The 16,730-nt window shown below is 49.0% G+C and overlaps 1 protein-coding gene across 1 annotated transcript in view; it reads right to left on the bottom strand.

Moving 5' to 3' along the window:
* Positions 1–16,445, bottom strand: part of HID1 (HID1 domain containing) — a 31,609-nt gene extending 15,164 nt beyond the window's left edge. Inside the window, 6 exon segments of the mRNA XM_019472162.1 lie at positions 3,041–3,154; positions 5,930–6,100; positions 8,477–8,626; positions 9,132–9,340; positions 9,376–9,461; positions 16,399–16,445. Of these exon segments, the coding sequence (XP_019327707.1) occupies positions 3,041–3,154; positions 5,930–6,100; positions 8,477–8,626; positions 9,132–9,340; positions 9,376–9,461; positions 16,399–16,445 (777 nt within the window).
* Positions 16,446–16,730: the final 285 nt, after the last annotated feature.

Below are 16,730 nucleotides of genomic sequence, written 5' to 3'. Positions count from 1 at the left end.
CCCTCTCTGACAATAGCAAAGACTCCAGCAGAGAAGCATCCAAACACTCGGGCTGTACATACCAGCCCCACCCAGGGAACACCACTGACAGAGGACCTCGCATCTTCAATAGGTACTGAGCACCATGCAGAATGAGGCCCTTCCTCTAGCATGCCAAGGTGCAATGCTAGCCACCTCCACCGGCAAGGGTCACCCAATGCCAAAGGATCCAAAATACATTCTGTTCTCATTACTGGATGCATCACCATCTCCTCTCCTTTCCTCCACACCCCATGAAACACAGCCCAGGTCAGGGCTCTTCCTTTGCAGATCAGGAGCACCACACAGGGGTTCAGTCCTGCTCGACACCTCGGCCCTATCTCAGAGCATATCATGTTGAGTTTACCCACATAATTGTGACTCGCAATGGCTGCACCCCAAAGGCAGGAGAAGCCGCAAATTAACCCTCATTTATAATAAAAGTGGATATGGCTGTGTCTTGCTTTTCAGAAGGTAAAGCAAGAAGGTGACCACAAATATGTTATTTCTCCTAGTCAGAACCCTCCCAGTCCCTTGACAGCTGCTGGCATGACTCCCAAACTTTTGCTTTGCAACCTGAGGAGATGAACCACAGCAGTTTGCCCTTCTTCTTTGTCATGGTCAGTCAGGTCAGGGTTGAAGCAGCTTTGCTGAGACAAGCAGCCATTGAAAACCACCTGCCAACCCTCCAGAAATGACCAGGAGCAAGGGCTCAGATGAATATGTTTGCATCAAGTGCACTTGGCACACTTTGGCTGTCTCTTTTCTGGGGTTTAATTAAGCAAATTCTACTGCCTGCCTTTTTTCCTCCCTGCACCTGGGGAAAGCAGATCAGAGGACTGTTTCTAATTGCTCTGGGTTCCCATTGCATAACCTCCCTTCCTTCCTCCCTCCCTCCCACAAAGGCACTGATCTCAGGACAGCAGGGCTTGAGGGCAACCAGGATGCACTTACCACCTCAACCACGGCTCCCACAAAACTAGCATGTTGACAGCAGCTACTGCTGATGCAGAAGCAACTGCAGCTTCTTCCACAGTCCAGGCTTTTCCTGCCTTGCTACTCACTTCCTACAGATAGGCCAGAGCTCACCTGCTGTCAGGTTTCTCACCAAGCTCCTCAGAACAACTCTTGCTGAGATTGGAGTGCCCAAGACATCCCCCCACAACCAAATCTTGAACATCTCCTGCCAGGCACAGGCTTCGTGGAAAGAAATGCAATTACATCCACAAACCTGCTTCTACTGTGTTTGACTAAGCAGGAACACTAGGAGGAGACAGCATGTTACTAGCCATTATTATAGCAGTTCCCCAGGCCTAAAAAAGCGGTTGCTGATTTCTTCAGAGAGCTCAGCCTTTGCAAGTAAGTGATAAAACACAGAGATGCAGGCACTATGCATGACAGAGGGATCCCCAGTTTCCAGCCATTAATTCCAGGGCTGACTTCAATAGGAGGGCAAACAGCAAAAGAGTATGGGTCACTCCTGGGTCTCCTTTGCCCATTCCCTCCCAGCTCTTACTCTCCCCTCTTTACTCAATTCTGCTTCAGCAACTATCCACCATAATCTGTACCTCTGGGGCCGTATGCTGTTCTGCCATGAGCATGAGGTGGTTGTACCCATCTCTCTGCTCTTAACCTGCAGTCAGACTCAAGAGCGCAGGTCATACCAGATCCAGAGGAAAGACAGCTAGGCAAAGACTACAGAGGCTGCAGGCAGCAGACAGGCAGCTAACAGCAAGGAACATAAAGCATTCACAATCTCATTGTGTAATTCAACTTGCCCAGCGCCCTGGAAAGCCAGGCTGGCTGCTGCCAAGGGAGAAATCACAGGTGCAGCAGGGGGGCTCTCCCAGGAAAAACTGTTGTCACCCCCACTTGTGCAATCCATCCCAAGTGACAGCACAAGACAAGTCCATCTCTCTCAGCCACACTCCCACTTACTCTTAGCACATACCCATGTGGCTCTGATCCAGCCTCACCCCTTCATCCCCAGGTGGCAGATTTTAACCCTGTTTCTACTACCCAGAAACTTCAAGCAAGCAATTTAGTACTCAGGTTTGTCAGGGAATTTTGCAGTCATCAAATGCACAGTGGTTTAGCACGTTCATTTTTAATTTACTTCATAGCTATACCAAAAAGGAGGGCTGCCTAGTTTTGTTTATAGACTGGACCTAAAAGAAACACCACATTCTTATTGGTAGGGAGAGAGAAATAGAGAGGGAGGGAGGGAGGGAGATGCACCAGAATCTGTCCTTAGCACACCTGGTACGAGATCCCTGCTTCAGGGAACTCCTCTGAAGTAAAGACAGTCACCATAAAGATCAGAACACATTTGTCTTTGCTGCAATGATACAAAGAGGGAGAGGAGGTGAAAAGACACAACAGAGACCATCTACTCATTCACGTCACAGCACCTGCGATCAGGCAAACAGCTGCTTCCTGCCCAAGACCGCACCAAATCGCCAGTGAAAGGAACAAGGTGCTAAAGGTCTCTGCTCTGATGGCAACAACAGAAGAGCGATTGTTTTGCCAGCACAACCACCTTTTCCTTACAAAGAGGGAGAGGAGGTGAAAAGACACAACAGAGACCATCTACTCATTCACGTCACAGCACCTGCGATCAGGCAAACAGCTGCTTCCTGCCCAAGACCGCACCAAATCGCCAGTGAAAGGAACAAGGTGCTAAAGGTCTCTGCTCTGATGGCAACAACAGAAGAGCGATTGTTTTGCCAGCACAACCACCGTTTCCTGAGCGGCAAGCTGTAGTGCAGGGGTATGTGCCAGCCACTCCAGCTGAGACTCACCCAGCTGTCTCAGAACATCTGTTTTAGAAGGCACAAACACCACACTGAACCCAAAATATTGATCAACATTAGTCACCGTGGGTCAAGCTCAGCAACTCCGTATTTTCCTGCCTGCAGGTTTGCAGGAAGCTGCTGGGGTTTTCCAGGGTACGCCCCCACCATGCAGCTCATCTACCTCTCATCTACAATGATGAGATCTACAATCTCATGATTCAACTTACCACTGTGCTCCTCCGGTGGCTCTGCACAGTGAAATCGGGACAGAAGAGCAGATCTGCGACAGCAAGGAGCAACGACTCAGCCAGTGGCCGGGCGTTTTCGTCATCTTCATCTCCCTAAAAGCAAGAAATGTGGAAGAGTATTGTCAGCCTAGGGGTAGCAAAGAGCACAGTAACACTAGTATAACACAGCAAGAGAAGATACACTCCCCAAGAACATGCAGGGAGGCAAGAAGTTACAAAGGAACAAGAGGAAGAAACACACAAAACCCAGCCAGTAGAGGAAAGAAAATTCCCCCCTGGAAGGTGATGACTAACTGGGAACAAGCTCTTTAATGACACCAAACTGAGCAGACAAAGACCTAGAGATGTCGGGGAAACAGAAGAGCAGCACTGGACCCTGCCACGTGGAGATGTTTGACTTATTGAAGACAAAAGGAAAGGGAACCATTTACAGAAAAGAGGGTTTTACAGTCATGAAGGAGGATGATTTGGATGGTGCACAGAGACAGCAATAGGAAGAAGCCAGCCAGCAGCGATAAGGTGTGAAACCTCTCAAAGTCCTGCACGGGCTGCCCAGAACTGGAGGTGACAGAACCAGGAGAGGCCGCGTGCACCATGGTCAGCAAGGGGCCGCCTCAGCCTGCCATGGCTGAGCAAGCATTACAGCAGAAGGGATTTTGCTGTCTCCAGCGTTCAAAGCAATCACTCAAATCACGCATGGCTACTCCTCTGCAGCCGTTGCCATGGGAAACCTTGCCAGATCCTGCCTGTCAAAGAGCATCCCGGATGGGAGGCCTTCCCCACCACACACTGGTGCTGGAGGGAAAGGCAGGGAGCAGGAATGGCAGGAGCTTATCTATCTCAGCCAGGCTTCTGTCAGCCTGCCCACGACACACAGCTTTTAAATCACAGCAGGCAGCTAACAGAGATAATAGCCTGTGTGGCTCTGACGTCTGTCTCAGCAACAGCAGGAAGACTACCGTCAAACAGATCCCGGATGTAAGGAGAGGCCCAGAGACGATGGATGGTGCCAGCACAGCAAAGATGCTTTTACTTGGGCTCACAGTCAGAGATGAAATGAAAAGCATTAGTGTCCAAGGGGATTTATTTTCCAAGAATGATCTTTGCTAACATCACCTCAGTTGCCAGAAAAAGTCCCTGCAGGCTCTGGGTACCACCACATCCAAAATGGGTGACACACAACAAACTAATAGATCTGTACATAATACAGACCCCCTTACAAGGAGAGAGGCACCCATCCCCCAGGAGCTCTGCCATCCCTCACTGCATCACGAAGCAGGTGATGGATAATCACAGAGATATTTACTAATGGTCCAGGCATACCACCATCTTCCCCTTCAGTTCTCAGGGAGAAATCAGACTTCAGACAGCAAAGCAGTTGCCCCCAAGATTAAGCATGACCCCAGCTTCCCTAACGTCTCAGGGCTTTATTTGTTATCCCCTGCCAGGCAGCTCAACCAGCCTTACAACTGCTTCTGCACATGGTTAAATGATGCAGCACACTGAACCACAACAGCCCCACTGACATTCAGGAGGCACAACGCAGCGGGAGGGCTTCCAAACCCAGCACACATGCACTGGGCTGGTTCGCCTTGGGGTGACCCCACCTCGCCAAGGCTGAGAAACTCCTCCAACTACTGAGCAAGTTGCAAAAACAGTTGTAACAGCAGCCTGGCTGAATCAGAGCACCAGGCACCCCACATGTTCCCTCCCAAAACAAGCTTCTCCATTGTTAAGCCCATCCAGCACTCCCTGGCCCCTGCAGGGATGAAAGGGTGGACAACCACCACCCTCCCAATCATGCAGATCACATAACACATAGCAGGGGCTAGCAAAGACTTCCCTTTCCACCACCCAGAACTTTCCCTTGAAGTGGCCTCAGGCAAAACAGATTAGAGGTGACAGGCAGAGACAACACAAGGTGCAAGGTTTGTACTGTACCAACCACTGCCAATCCTTTATAATCTTCCTCAAAAACACTGCAGTACACTTAACGTTCAGGGGAAACCACACTCTTCAGTACAGCCATGCTGACCTGCAGATTCAGAAACTCGTAGGAGAGTGCTCTCTATGAACAGAACAGGCAGCTGCTGAGGGAGCAAGCGGGCAAATTCCTGGCCTAACTCAACTTTGTTTTCAATACTATTTCTCCTATATGCAGGAGATCCTAAAGCACTTTCACCCTGTTCCTCTGAGAAACACAGACGAGCACTACTGTGCCCGCTCTCCAGAGAAATGTAGGGAGGTTCAGAGACTCCCCTGAGGTTATACATGTCACTGACAGAACTAGAAACAGTACCTAATTCTTTAACCACTCTTGCTCAGCTGTGGGCTTCACCTATCAGGCTAGGCCCCTGGTTAAAACTGTATCACTCAGCTCATAAGCAGGGTATTGAGTCACACTGCTGAGAGTTTCTCTGGCACTATTTGCTTTTAATGTGACGTTGTAAAATCAGTGGAAATGACACCCTATTTCAATTTGACTTGAGTCTTAAATCAACTTTAGTTAATGGAATAAGGTCATTTCAGTTTAAGAAAGTCATACAGCCTTTAGTACTACGCTCACGTTCATTTCGATTCACACTTTCAGTTATACTGGAGAAGCCTTCCCTCACATACCAGTGCTCTCCTACAGCCACGCACCCAAGTGAAATATTCAGATGATGCATCAAGCTGTGCTAAACAAAGCAGCTGAGGGTGAAAGGAAGAGCAGCAAGAATCAAAGGAAGGAAAAGAATGTAGAAGGTGCCACCTAATTTCTGACCAAATAGAAATAACTGGAATGAAGTTGCCCCCAAAAGTATATAGGATCTCCTCACTGCAGCCTCCCCTTCACCCTCCAGAAAGAATAAGTGCCAAGAGACAGACCCCTCCTCGGCCAGCCCCAGGGACAGTTGACCAGAAGAAACCTCTCCAGTCTGGGTCCTCGAAGATGTAAGGCAGGATACGGGTGAGGAGCCGGCAGCAGTTCAAGATGATTTGCCTCTCCTTCTCCGTGTGGCAGCCGCTCTCTGCTCCCTGCACCAGCTTCTCCACAGCCTGAAGGAAACAAAACCAAGGCAGGTAGCATCAGCCTGGACACAAGTTAGCATGACTTGGTCAGGTCTGTCCTGCTGGTGACACCCTCACAAAGAGCTATAAGCAGTTCTTGGAGCCCATTTTCTCTGAGTTCAATGGTACAGGCGCTGTTGCTGTTTGAAACACTGCAGAAATAGGGTTAATGATCTTAAACAGAGCTTCCTGAATTTCTACTGTCCCACTGCAAGGGATTTCACGTTCCAGGGCTAATCCATGCAGCACACGTGTTGTGTCACGTGAGACAGACAGCCATAGCACCAGAAGGCTCCTTCCAGCAATGCTCCATGACACCACACACTGCAAAGAGCAGATCAGATTAATCAGCCACATCAGGTACACGAGACGCAGGCAGAACCAAGGCAGCAGCACTGTGCTGCATGGTGTGAGGCACTGGCAGAGGGAGATTGCACAGAAACACACAAAGTCTGACATATCTGTATGTGCTGTTGTGATTAGAGCAGGGACCTCTCCTGACTCAGGAGGTGGGACCTAAGCTGCTGCCTCTGACTATTAAGTGTACGGATATGGCCTCCAGCAGAGGCTGCTGAGGTCCTGCTGCAGAGCAGGGTGGTAGCCCAGGTTTCCCCCAATGACGCTGTGAATAGGACTGCTGCTCTGGAAAGAGCTTCTGGACTGAGTCTCTGCAGTCCATCCGATCACTACTGAAACTGCCCATGGAGACAGTCACACTGGGTTTTTCAGAATAGCACGTGGGTCTTGCCAGGCAGTAACCACAGCCCCAGGAGGCAACGGCAGGTTTTACCCACAGACAGAAAAGGGCAGCTCCTTCCCCCAGTAGCTGCACCCACTTGCTCTTACTCCCTGATCCCAAGGGGAAACAGAGGGGGAATGAAAGCCAAAACATTTACCAAGGATTCACCTTGCTGCTTTTTAATTCATGAGGTCATGCGTCTCTGCTTATTTTCATAGCAGACTGTCTGGGTCACTGACTCTGCTAGCCTGCGTCACTGCCTTAATGGGTATTTAAATGTTGTTTGTGTAGCCTCAGTCTGTCCACACACTACTCTATGACTGAGCTTAACTACTTTTTCAGGCACATTTATGACTCTGTACAGTCTGAGTCTCCAGCCATGACTGCAAATGATGTTTCAGCCATGCTGTTGTGCTCTCCACAAACATGCAGCACTGCTAAGTCCAGTGGCACAGTGCACCTGGCACAGGTCAGGGCTCTCAGCCTGGCAAAAGCACTGCAGGATCCTCTGACCCTCATATCCCAAGATCTAGGGCTCCTGGATAAACAGCCCTACAGCAACCAGGTCTCCCAACACATCTGTTTCCAGTACGGAGAACAGCCTGTATTTCAGTCCTGGTTTTGGGGGAAAGAGGACACAAGAGACAAAGGGGTTATGTGGTCAGTACAGGTCTCCCCAGCCCTTCTCAATTCCCAAGCTGCTGAATGCCAGAAGCCAGGAGACAGCACTAGGGAAGAACCATTCCATTTTTCCTCGGTTTTGTATTCTTAAGTATCCACTACAGGCATGTGTCTGAGGCACGATTCCCAGTCAGAGGTACCTTCACTATGATTCAGTAGGTCTCATTCACATTTTGTAGAGCAGGAAAGAAAAACAGGACAACGACAACCAGTTAAAACTGGGAAAATGCCATTCCAAATGTTTCCAATACTACAAATTCAAGGCTACTCTTTGCATGGCTCACATCGGGAGCTTTCCTAACACCTGCACTTTCCCAGGAAGAATAAGTCTCAGGCTGTTGCTCACCAGCTTCACAATTTGCCAAACCTGGCAGGGTAGAAACATGAGTCAATGTCCTTTGTACTCCACGCAAGGACATGGCAACACCGGAAGCAGCATCAGGGATGTTCTGATGTCACAGCAGAAGGAAGAAAAGTCTTAAGATCTCCCCCCAACTTCATCCAGGCAGTTATACAGTGACAATCTCCACATCCCTCTGCGATCTATCGGCTTAAAGCCAGACTGATGCATGGTGAGGAGCAATTAGATGCAGACAGGGTACTGGACGTACCAGCCTCCCCACAAATATGCAGCCTTGGTACAAAGTCCCCTAAGCAGCAAGCAGTTTACATAGCAGGCAAGACCCAAGAGGGCAGGGTGAAACACAGGATGGGGACAAGAGGAAAAAGGCTCCAAAGTGAGAAAATGCCAGCTGTGGTGTGTGCTAAGCCAAGAGAGGAACGGCTGAGAGTTACCATCAGGAGGAGACCGGGACAAGCAAGCACATCATGTGGTACAAGGAAATAATATGATACCTGTCTCCCCTTGGGAGCCATAGGACTACTGATGCAGGGACAGCCTCCTACTAGCATAGCACCAAGGAATAAGACAGCACCAATCTTACCTTGTAACATAAAGTCGCCAAGTTTGAAGGCGATTCTTCTCTCACTGCTCGGATCTCTGCAGCTGGTACAAGGGCAAAGACATCCTGAACTGAAGTGGCTGTGTCTGCCCAGAACTGGTCCCAAAAGGCATCATCCGTTGCCTCCACGGGCTACAGAGAGACAAACATGGTTACAGATGCAGAACCACCATTCTATGAGGTCCAAACATCAGTGATTATGCCTGGCTTGGGGATGGGACCAGGCACAGAAGAGGTTCAATAAAACATACTGGCACTGGTTTTGTACCTCAACTTCTTTTGTTATCAGGGCTTTGGCCGATTTGATCTCCCAAACAGATCATTCCCTCACAGCAAGGGGGTGAGCAGCAAGACATGTATGTGACCAGCTGCGTCAGACTGGGACTCTCCAAGTCTTTCATGGAGTCACAGCATACATGAGGCCTCCTGCTTGTCTGCAACCTAGGGCATGTATTACAAGATCTTTACCGACGCACAGGGGCCAGGCTGCTGTCATGTACTCTGTCACCTTCAGAGCAAGCCAAGGATGCCCTGAGCATGCACTGGAACCACTTCTATTGTAACCAAAGTCTCGAGGAAGCAATCAGAGCCATCTGACATTAGGGCATGAACAGACCCACGGAACTGACAGACCCACCCCAAAGCACTTACGCATGCAACAGAATTGATCTTTCTGAATCAAATATTTATGGGGAACTGGACTCAGTGCAGCTGGTCGCTGCCAAGGCTTTGTTCTTAAAAAGCACTAAGTGTGCAATTCAAAGAGGAAGATGGAAGGAGGAGACCGAGATACCAAAAAAAGCAATCCATTTCAGACCTGTGGTCTGAGAAGCCCAATCCCCATGCCTGGGAACACACCTCTCCCAATTAGCTTTTCTGGCTCTGCAGGTGCAGACAACCCCTTCTTTTACCAGCACTGTTGTTCCCTTTTCACAGTGGGAGAACAAGGATTCTCCTCAAGTCCACCCTGCAACCCCAGTGCTAGGGCTACTGGCCACAAGGACGGTCTGTTTGCCAGCCTGCAGCTGAAAAGACAGCTCTGTACAGCTGACTGCAGAGTCCCAGTGTTACTTCCCCCAGCTTCTTCCTGACAGCGTGGCATCAGCTTAGAAATCAAAACAACAATGATGACAACCCGGGCATCAGGTTATATGTGGCTGAACAAAGCAGACTGCGACCTTGCTTTGCCCTTTGTGGCTTTGCAGAGCCAGAGAACAGCGCTGGCTATTCAAGGTGAAACAGAGGCTCAGACACACAGGGCCAGCAGTGCCTCCAACCCTGTGGAAACGTGGCAATGACCTGCCACTCCCCAAAAGGTGAAAATGCCAGCACTGTTTGCTAAACAAGAAGGCATCTCCATTACACAACATCTCAGGCATCCAAAGCCTGGGAGCTCTGAACAATCAGGAAAGACTTAACTTTTCAGACAGCCTAAACCTGAGCACAGCTCTTCCCATCTAAGTGCTGATACTTGCCAAGAGATAGGCATTGCCCAAACAAGGCTGGGAGTGCTCATCCAGCCCAAAGGTCCTGCTACAGGAGGGGGATAAATACATGTGTATTTATGCTGCGCAGTGTGAAGGAGATGGATCCATGATTTCAATCAGAAAAGGAAAATGGAAGCTTTTCCAGAGCAGTTTCCCCAGCCATGCTGAGGTGTGGCGGCACTTTCGGCAGGTCAGAAGAGCCGTCCACCTGAGCACCCCCAGCCCTTGGCTTGGGGCGAGGGAGAGCCTCCTGCCTGCAATGTGCAGCAGCTCTAAAGCAAACAGCAGCTCTCGCTAACTGCAATAATCAGCACCGTGGGCGGGGCTAGCATGTCAGATGGGAAAGGGGCAAAAATATGAACATGTGTTTAACTTAAACAATTCCTGCCCACTCCCAGCTCTGCTGTAGCAGGCAGAAAACTTGTCCAGCTCTATGCTGTTTCTAAATGCAGCCAAGACGCGACTCTGGGGAGAAAAGCTCATTCACAGCTCTGACACCAAGAAGTGCTGTATTTCCCCCTTTGCTAACACCTCCTGAATTAACAGCCACAGTCTGCGAGCAGGTGATGTGTCACTACCACCCAAAGGCCAAAAAGTGAGAGGGGGCAGGCAGGTAGCCTGCCCGCCCCCAAACTGGTATAGCAGGTTACTGCCCTGCAGCTCTCTGCCTTAACGCTCCAGTGCCATAGAGGCTCCTTATTGCTTGTCCTGGTCCTTCCAGCCATGCAATGAATCAGCCCAAGCAACTCCCCAGTCTTTAAAAACAAAGCCAGAAAAAAATCCACACGTGTTTAGGCATCTTCTTAAACTCTGCTCTAGTGCCGAAACACTCTTCATTTTATCACCCGGCCACCAAAGCAAGGTGCCACCAAACCTCCTTCCAAGGGAAGAGCAACTTTTTTCCAAATGGTTCAAGATCCCAGCTCCTCAGAGGGGATCTGTAGGAACACCCAAGCATTTACAGCCTGACTTTCAGCTTCCTGAGCATGTGAAGGAGCTGTGCTCTTCTGCAACCTGGCATGAAATGCTTAAATGGAAGCAAAGCTATTTTGCAAATCTGATCTCTAATTACACTCCTCAAAAAGAGCCAAGTATTTGGAAATCCAATCCATGTAATGCACAAAACATCCTACACTTCCTATACCCCCTTTCAAACCACGTACCACAACCACATGTATAATTGCCACATGTATCTACTGGCTGCCTGCCACAGCCACTCCCACTGACAACAGTGAGCAGCAATTGCTGCTAATTGGAGATCATGCATAAATAATGGTTTCACTCTCATCTAGAGGGGAAGGAGAAAACCATTTCTCTCCAGTAGACACAGATCCCTTTACCTCCCACTAGCCTGAGGCCTCCTCAGAGGCTGAACACAGCCACTATTTTACAGACGGTAACACAACAGCTAAGATGGATTGAAGAACAGAGTCTCCGACTAAAATTACATGGAGGTAGAGAAGCATAGGAGCAATTACTCAAGCTGCAACGTTGGATACTGCAGCCACATTAATGTCACGGCTGCCATCTTGGCAAGCAGATTACGCTAAAACACCATTTCTTTCAATTTTAATAGCTGCAGCAAGTCAGCTCCTCATCCAACAGATGGTATCCCGTGTACAATCCTGGGACATGGATTCAGTACTGAGTCACTCACAACCCCGCAGCCCCCCTGTTTTAATTAACAGTCTGGCATCATGAAGCTACTCGATCCACGTAATATTAATCTCCTTGACAGAACATTACTGGATGTTTTTAAGCTGATTGTATTCTGCACACAGCATCTCTGGGGATCTAAATATCCATTTCCTCATGCTGAGCTCACCCAACAACCTGTATCTAGCTCACAGAGGAGGGAAATACAGAGACCCAGAACAGTCTTGTTCACCAGCCATGGATATCTTCATTTGGAAATGTCAAGATTTAGTTAAAAGTGTTGGTACTGCACATGCTGCAGTAACAAATCCCACAGCACCACAGCTAGCCTTGACAGAGCTTTAACCAGAAGAGCTCACAAGGAGCTGAATCCTCACCAGCAATGCTGTGAGCTGAGGCCACTTCAGATCCTCCAGATCAGCACAGATGTGTCCTCTCTTGGTGAGGGAGCTGCAGCACACAGATAAGAAAGAACCTGATGTGCCTCCAACATAGCGCAGACAACCAGCTCTGCACCAGCAGTGTAATGAGAACGAGGCCTTCATCCTTGCCACAAGAATCAAGGGCTCGGTAGCTCAACTCTACTCTGGAAACACAACCAGCACACCTGGAGAGCAAAGGAAGTTCCTGACCCGCCGTGCACCCCACTGCAGAGGCTGCTGAAGTTACAGAGCTAACTGGCAGAGCGAGACGTTGCTGCCTGAACCAAGCTCTCCACACCAAAGGGAAGAGATGACTGTAGCGCAGAGTGGTTGCCGAGAACACAGTGGGCAGAGCTGAGGTGATGTGACATCTCAGAGTGGGCAAGGAGGGAGACTTTTGCCTTCAGTTCACCTGGGCAAGGTGTAAAGACCTCCCACCTGCATGCTGGCCACACAAAGGTGGAACCAGTCCTACTGGACACCTCCAGTCTTTATTTCCCAATAGTTATAAATGTTGGGTTTCAGGTTCTTTAAAGCACACCATACATGCATGCTGGAGGACTCAGAAAAGGAAGACGCTCGGCTTGCAAGCATCTTGCTAGTTACTGAACAGAGAATCACAGCCCTGAACAGGCAATCCCCAGGCAAACAGGATATGTCACAGGAAACAGGAAAACTGAGTTGAGCTGACCATGTCCTATAAACAGGAAAAGGTCCCAAGGCACAGCCCCCCCCATTTGTTACTGTCCTCAGCCTGACGGTAGTACCACCTTCGCTTTCTCTTTCAGATACAATCCCTCAAAAACTCAGGAAGGGTGAGTGTTTGCACCCTCCTCCCAACCAAGAGCTCTCTGCACTTATACCTTTATATCGAATGCCCATTCCCAACAATTCTTCCAACATGTCCCTAGTGGAGGATTGTCCTTAAACCAATTCTGAGGTTGCTGCAAATCGCCAGCGGAGAATCAAGGGGGCAAGCAGCCACTAGTCTTGCTCACTGTATTCTCCTTTTGCTTCTTGCCAACACACCAACTGCGCATCCCATTAGCCAAGGTAGCGAGGCATTTGGGGCAGGGACTCTCCTTCTTCTAGGACTCGAAAGCAGAGCAGGCCCCTCGTCCCTCACCAGCATTTCTAGCCAGTACTACACAAGCTCAGATAATATGTGACAGCAGCGTGCTCCTTTCCACCCCAAATGAGGCAGAACTGTGGAGTGTAATGACCAGAGAGCCATTCATGCAGCCCTTGATTGAGCTCTAGGAGATCAGGCAACCCTGCAGGGACAGCAGATTAGTTTGAGGCAATTCACGCACCTTTGTACCACCTGTTTGTGAGCCACCGTGCAAAAGGAAAGCCTGAGGACAGATTTTTCAAAACATTAATAACTAGCAAGATTCCATCCCTGCTGCCAAGGACAGCAGCTCCACACAGATTTCAGAGCAACAGTAAGTTTTTCTATAGGATCTTTGCAGTCAGCAGCGCAGAATCAAGGAGAGGCTCCACATGAGTCTGTCGCCAGTTCTCTGCTCCCATAGCAGAGACTGTTGCAAAGGAAACTGGAAAATGGGATTTGTGGAAGTCTGGCAGGGAAAGCCTAGGACAAAAGTCAGCTGGGTGAAGTGTTAGTTACAGCTTTGCTTTTAAGACAACTTTGCTTTTGATCAACCTGAGAGACTTGGATACTCGATTCAAGCTTGAATACTATCAGAAACAGGCTACCAGAAACCAACCTCTCTCTAAGCACAAGATGTACTTTTATCAGGTTCAAATTAACAGCCTGTTGTATTACTGCATTTCCACATCAGGGAAAAAGAAAGGACTGGAGTTGGTCCCTCCTGTTTGATCCTTCCCATTTCTTTAAAAGCAGAGGCATAGCTAGCATTAAAATATAACAAGCTAGTTCACAAGATCAAAATGTCTTATGTTCCAGTCGGTTGCTTGCAGAAACCGTTTACTAGTCAACTGGCTGAGAAAAGAAAGCGTGTTTCCGCAGCAGTTACAGCTCCCAGCTTCAGTTCCCTGCTCTGCCACTGACTAGTTGTCACACTCACAATCTACGTTTCCCTTCACCTGTTAAGTAGAAAGCATTTTTATGGGCAATTTGGGAGGGCTCACACATTCTCTATGATAAAGCACACCTGTTTTATTATTAAAAGGGTGGTCCCTATCAATTTAAAGGTGTGCAGTATAATGTAACATATATATATCATATAAAAATCCTAAAGCCCATTTCTCCATGTGTGATTATAAATATACATCTGTAGCATAAGCTAATTCCTTCCTTCTGGTACTACTGCCCTTTTCTAGTCACTGAAATCTGAAGTGATTTTTCTTTTTTAATACTCTTACACCTTCAGTGTTTCTCTTTGGCAATTAAAAAAATCAATTAAGTCAATTTCATTTGTGTCCAGACTTGGTTCGATTTTCCAGTTCTGGGCTCCACGTGTGCTACAAGCATTCAAGTGTTATGTCCCTTACAGATTTATTTAATTGTTTTTAAATGTTCACAGGGGAACGCTCATATTTTTTAATTAACGAAAGCCTGGCAATTATAAGAACTTATTTTTAAGAAAAATTTAACTTCAGTGCCAACTCTGAACCTTCACTAGTGAGTGAACACTGCTCAACCACTTCCTTCCATCAGAGCCTTAGGAAACACGGCATAGCGCATTGCTAAGCTCATGGTTTCATGAGCTGATGATTTGACGAAAATCTATTTGTCCAGCTACCTGATGTCAGAGGAGAAGGCTGCAAAAAAGGAAACATGTTGCTGAGAAAGCAAAGCGTATTTTGGGCTAATAGCTTTGAAGGATTTGCCTCTCTCCATTATTGCAGCCTGGTTTTGAATCCAGGGTGTCATGGACTAGGAGGTTACACGGAGGTTGGTGCTGGTATGAGCTCAGAAGGCTCCAGGAGAGTCCAGTCACGCATCCTGCACAAGCAAACACCAGTGCCCTTCTACAGTATGTAAATATGGGAGCGCCAACACCCCACCCTTTTTCCACATGGCAGTTACGTCTCACCTAGACCACAAAGATGTGAAATGAATCCAGCCAAGAATGAAGCTTTTTCTCCTTCCTTTATTCGGGGCCCCAGTGAACCTTCTTTCATTACACACATCGATAAACTGGGGGAGGGGAGCGCTCTCTTCTTGGCTGGCAACATGAAGGATTGCCTCATACTGGATTTTCTTTGTGAAGAGCAGACTGAGAAGATCCCTACAGGCTTGATTTCCCCCCCCAGTCTCACTTTATAAGCATGTTTCCCAGTGGATGAAGGACAGTCCAAAGCTGAAGGCACTCTGAACTATTTGGCATCCAGAAGAGACTTTGGAAGAAACCCTTAAAACATTAATTCATCCACTTCTCTTTTTGCCTAGTGATGTTGTGGAACATCCACAATTGCAGGTTTTTAAGAACGTGTTCACAGAAGCCATTCCTGAGCAATGCAGATAAAAGCAATACTGCTTTAGAAGGTATAAATATGATTTCTCAAAGGCTCTTCCAGCCTTACTTTCTATGCTTCATTTTCCAGTCCTAGTCTTCATCTCTTGAGTTTTCACACAGATTTTCTCCTATTACTCTTTAGCCCTTTGCATCCATGCTCTTTTCTTCTGAATTCATTCCCCATCATTAACTATCTTTCTGCCATCGTTCCCAAGTTTTCTTAGCAGCTGTTATTCCCTCACCACCAAAGGCGGCTCAGAACAGCACAACTCTCCACTGTAGCTCAGAAGAACCTGAGATGCAATTTCTCAATAGAGCAAAACCCCTCTGCCCCTTAGACAGGACAGCCTACTATTTTTCTGCCAGTGTGCTGCTGGGCTCCCAAATTAAGACAAGAACTAAACGAGCTCCCAGGACATGAGCAACATCTGTTAGACCTCTAGGCAGCCACCCTCGCTATACACCATCCTGATTTCCTTTCGCTTAACCCCTCCTCTTCAGCCTGCAGAAATAAAGCAGTATTTCACAGGTCACAGGTGGAAGCTGCTTCTGCTGCAAAAAGCTCACCCCAACAGCATGGCTAGCCAGCAGCCCTTTCAATCTGCTATTACCCAAAAACAGGTCAAGATTCTGCACTAATTATTGGGGGGGAAGACACAGAAAAGGGGGCATTGCCAAACCTTGTGGTGATGTAAGCTTTCAGCTGAATACCTTAGGAGCTATGGACATCCCTTTCGACAGCAGCGTCTTGGTCTGCTACCACAGGACGCTGTGCAGCAAAGCGCAAGGTGCCAGAGGGAGTGCCGTGCTACCAGCACGGCCCTGCCAGACCTGACGGCTGCCCCCGGGAACCGGCCGGTGCCCCGAGGCACAGCACAGCCTCGCCGCCTTACTCCCGCTCCCCCTCCATAACCGCACGAAACCTGGAGACCAGCGACATGGCAGACGGGACCAGCTTGCCCGAATCCCCCATCAGCTCCCCAGCCTCAGGGCAAGGCCTCACGGCGAGAGCCTGGACCAGAGCCAGCCATGGCCGAAGCCCGCGGCCGCGGCGGCGTTGTCACCTCCGCCCCGAGCCCTGCGGGTCCCCAGCAGCGGTGCAGCCCTGTCCCCACGCACAAGGCACCCGCGCCGACCCTGCTCACCAGGGTCGGGCTGCGGGGGCAGCGGCCCGGCCGCCCCCCTCCCTCAGCGCCGGGGGCGGCTCGCGGCAGGGCCGGGGAAG

This window comes from Aptenodytes forsteri, unplaced genomic scaffold (genome assembly GCF_000699145.1).
Source record: "Aptenodytes forsteri isolate BGI_AS27 unplaced genomic scaffold, ASM69914v1 Scaffold563, whole genome shotgun sequence".
NCBI lineage: Eukaryota > Metazoa > Chordata > Aves > Sphenisciformes > Spheniscidae > Aptenodytes > Aptenodytes forsteri.
The sequence above is the reverse complement of the archived record's forward strand: the minus strand, read 5'-3'. Positions and strand labels throughout refer to the sequence as shown.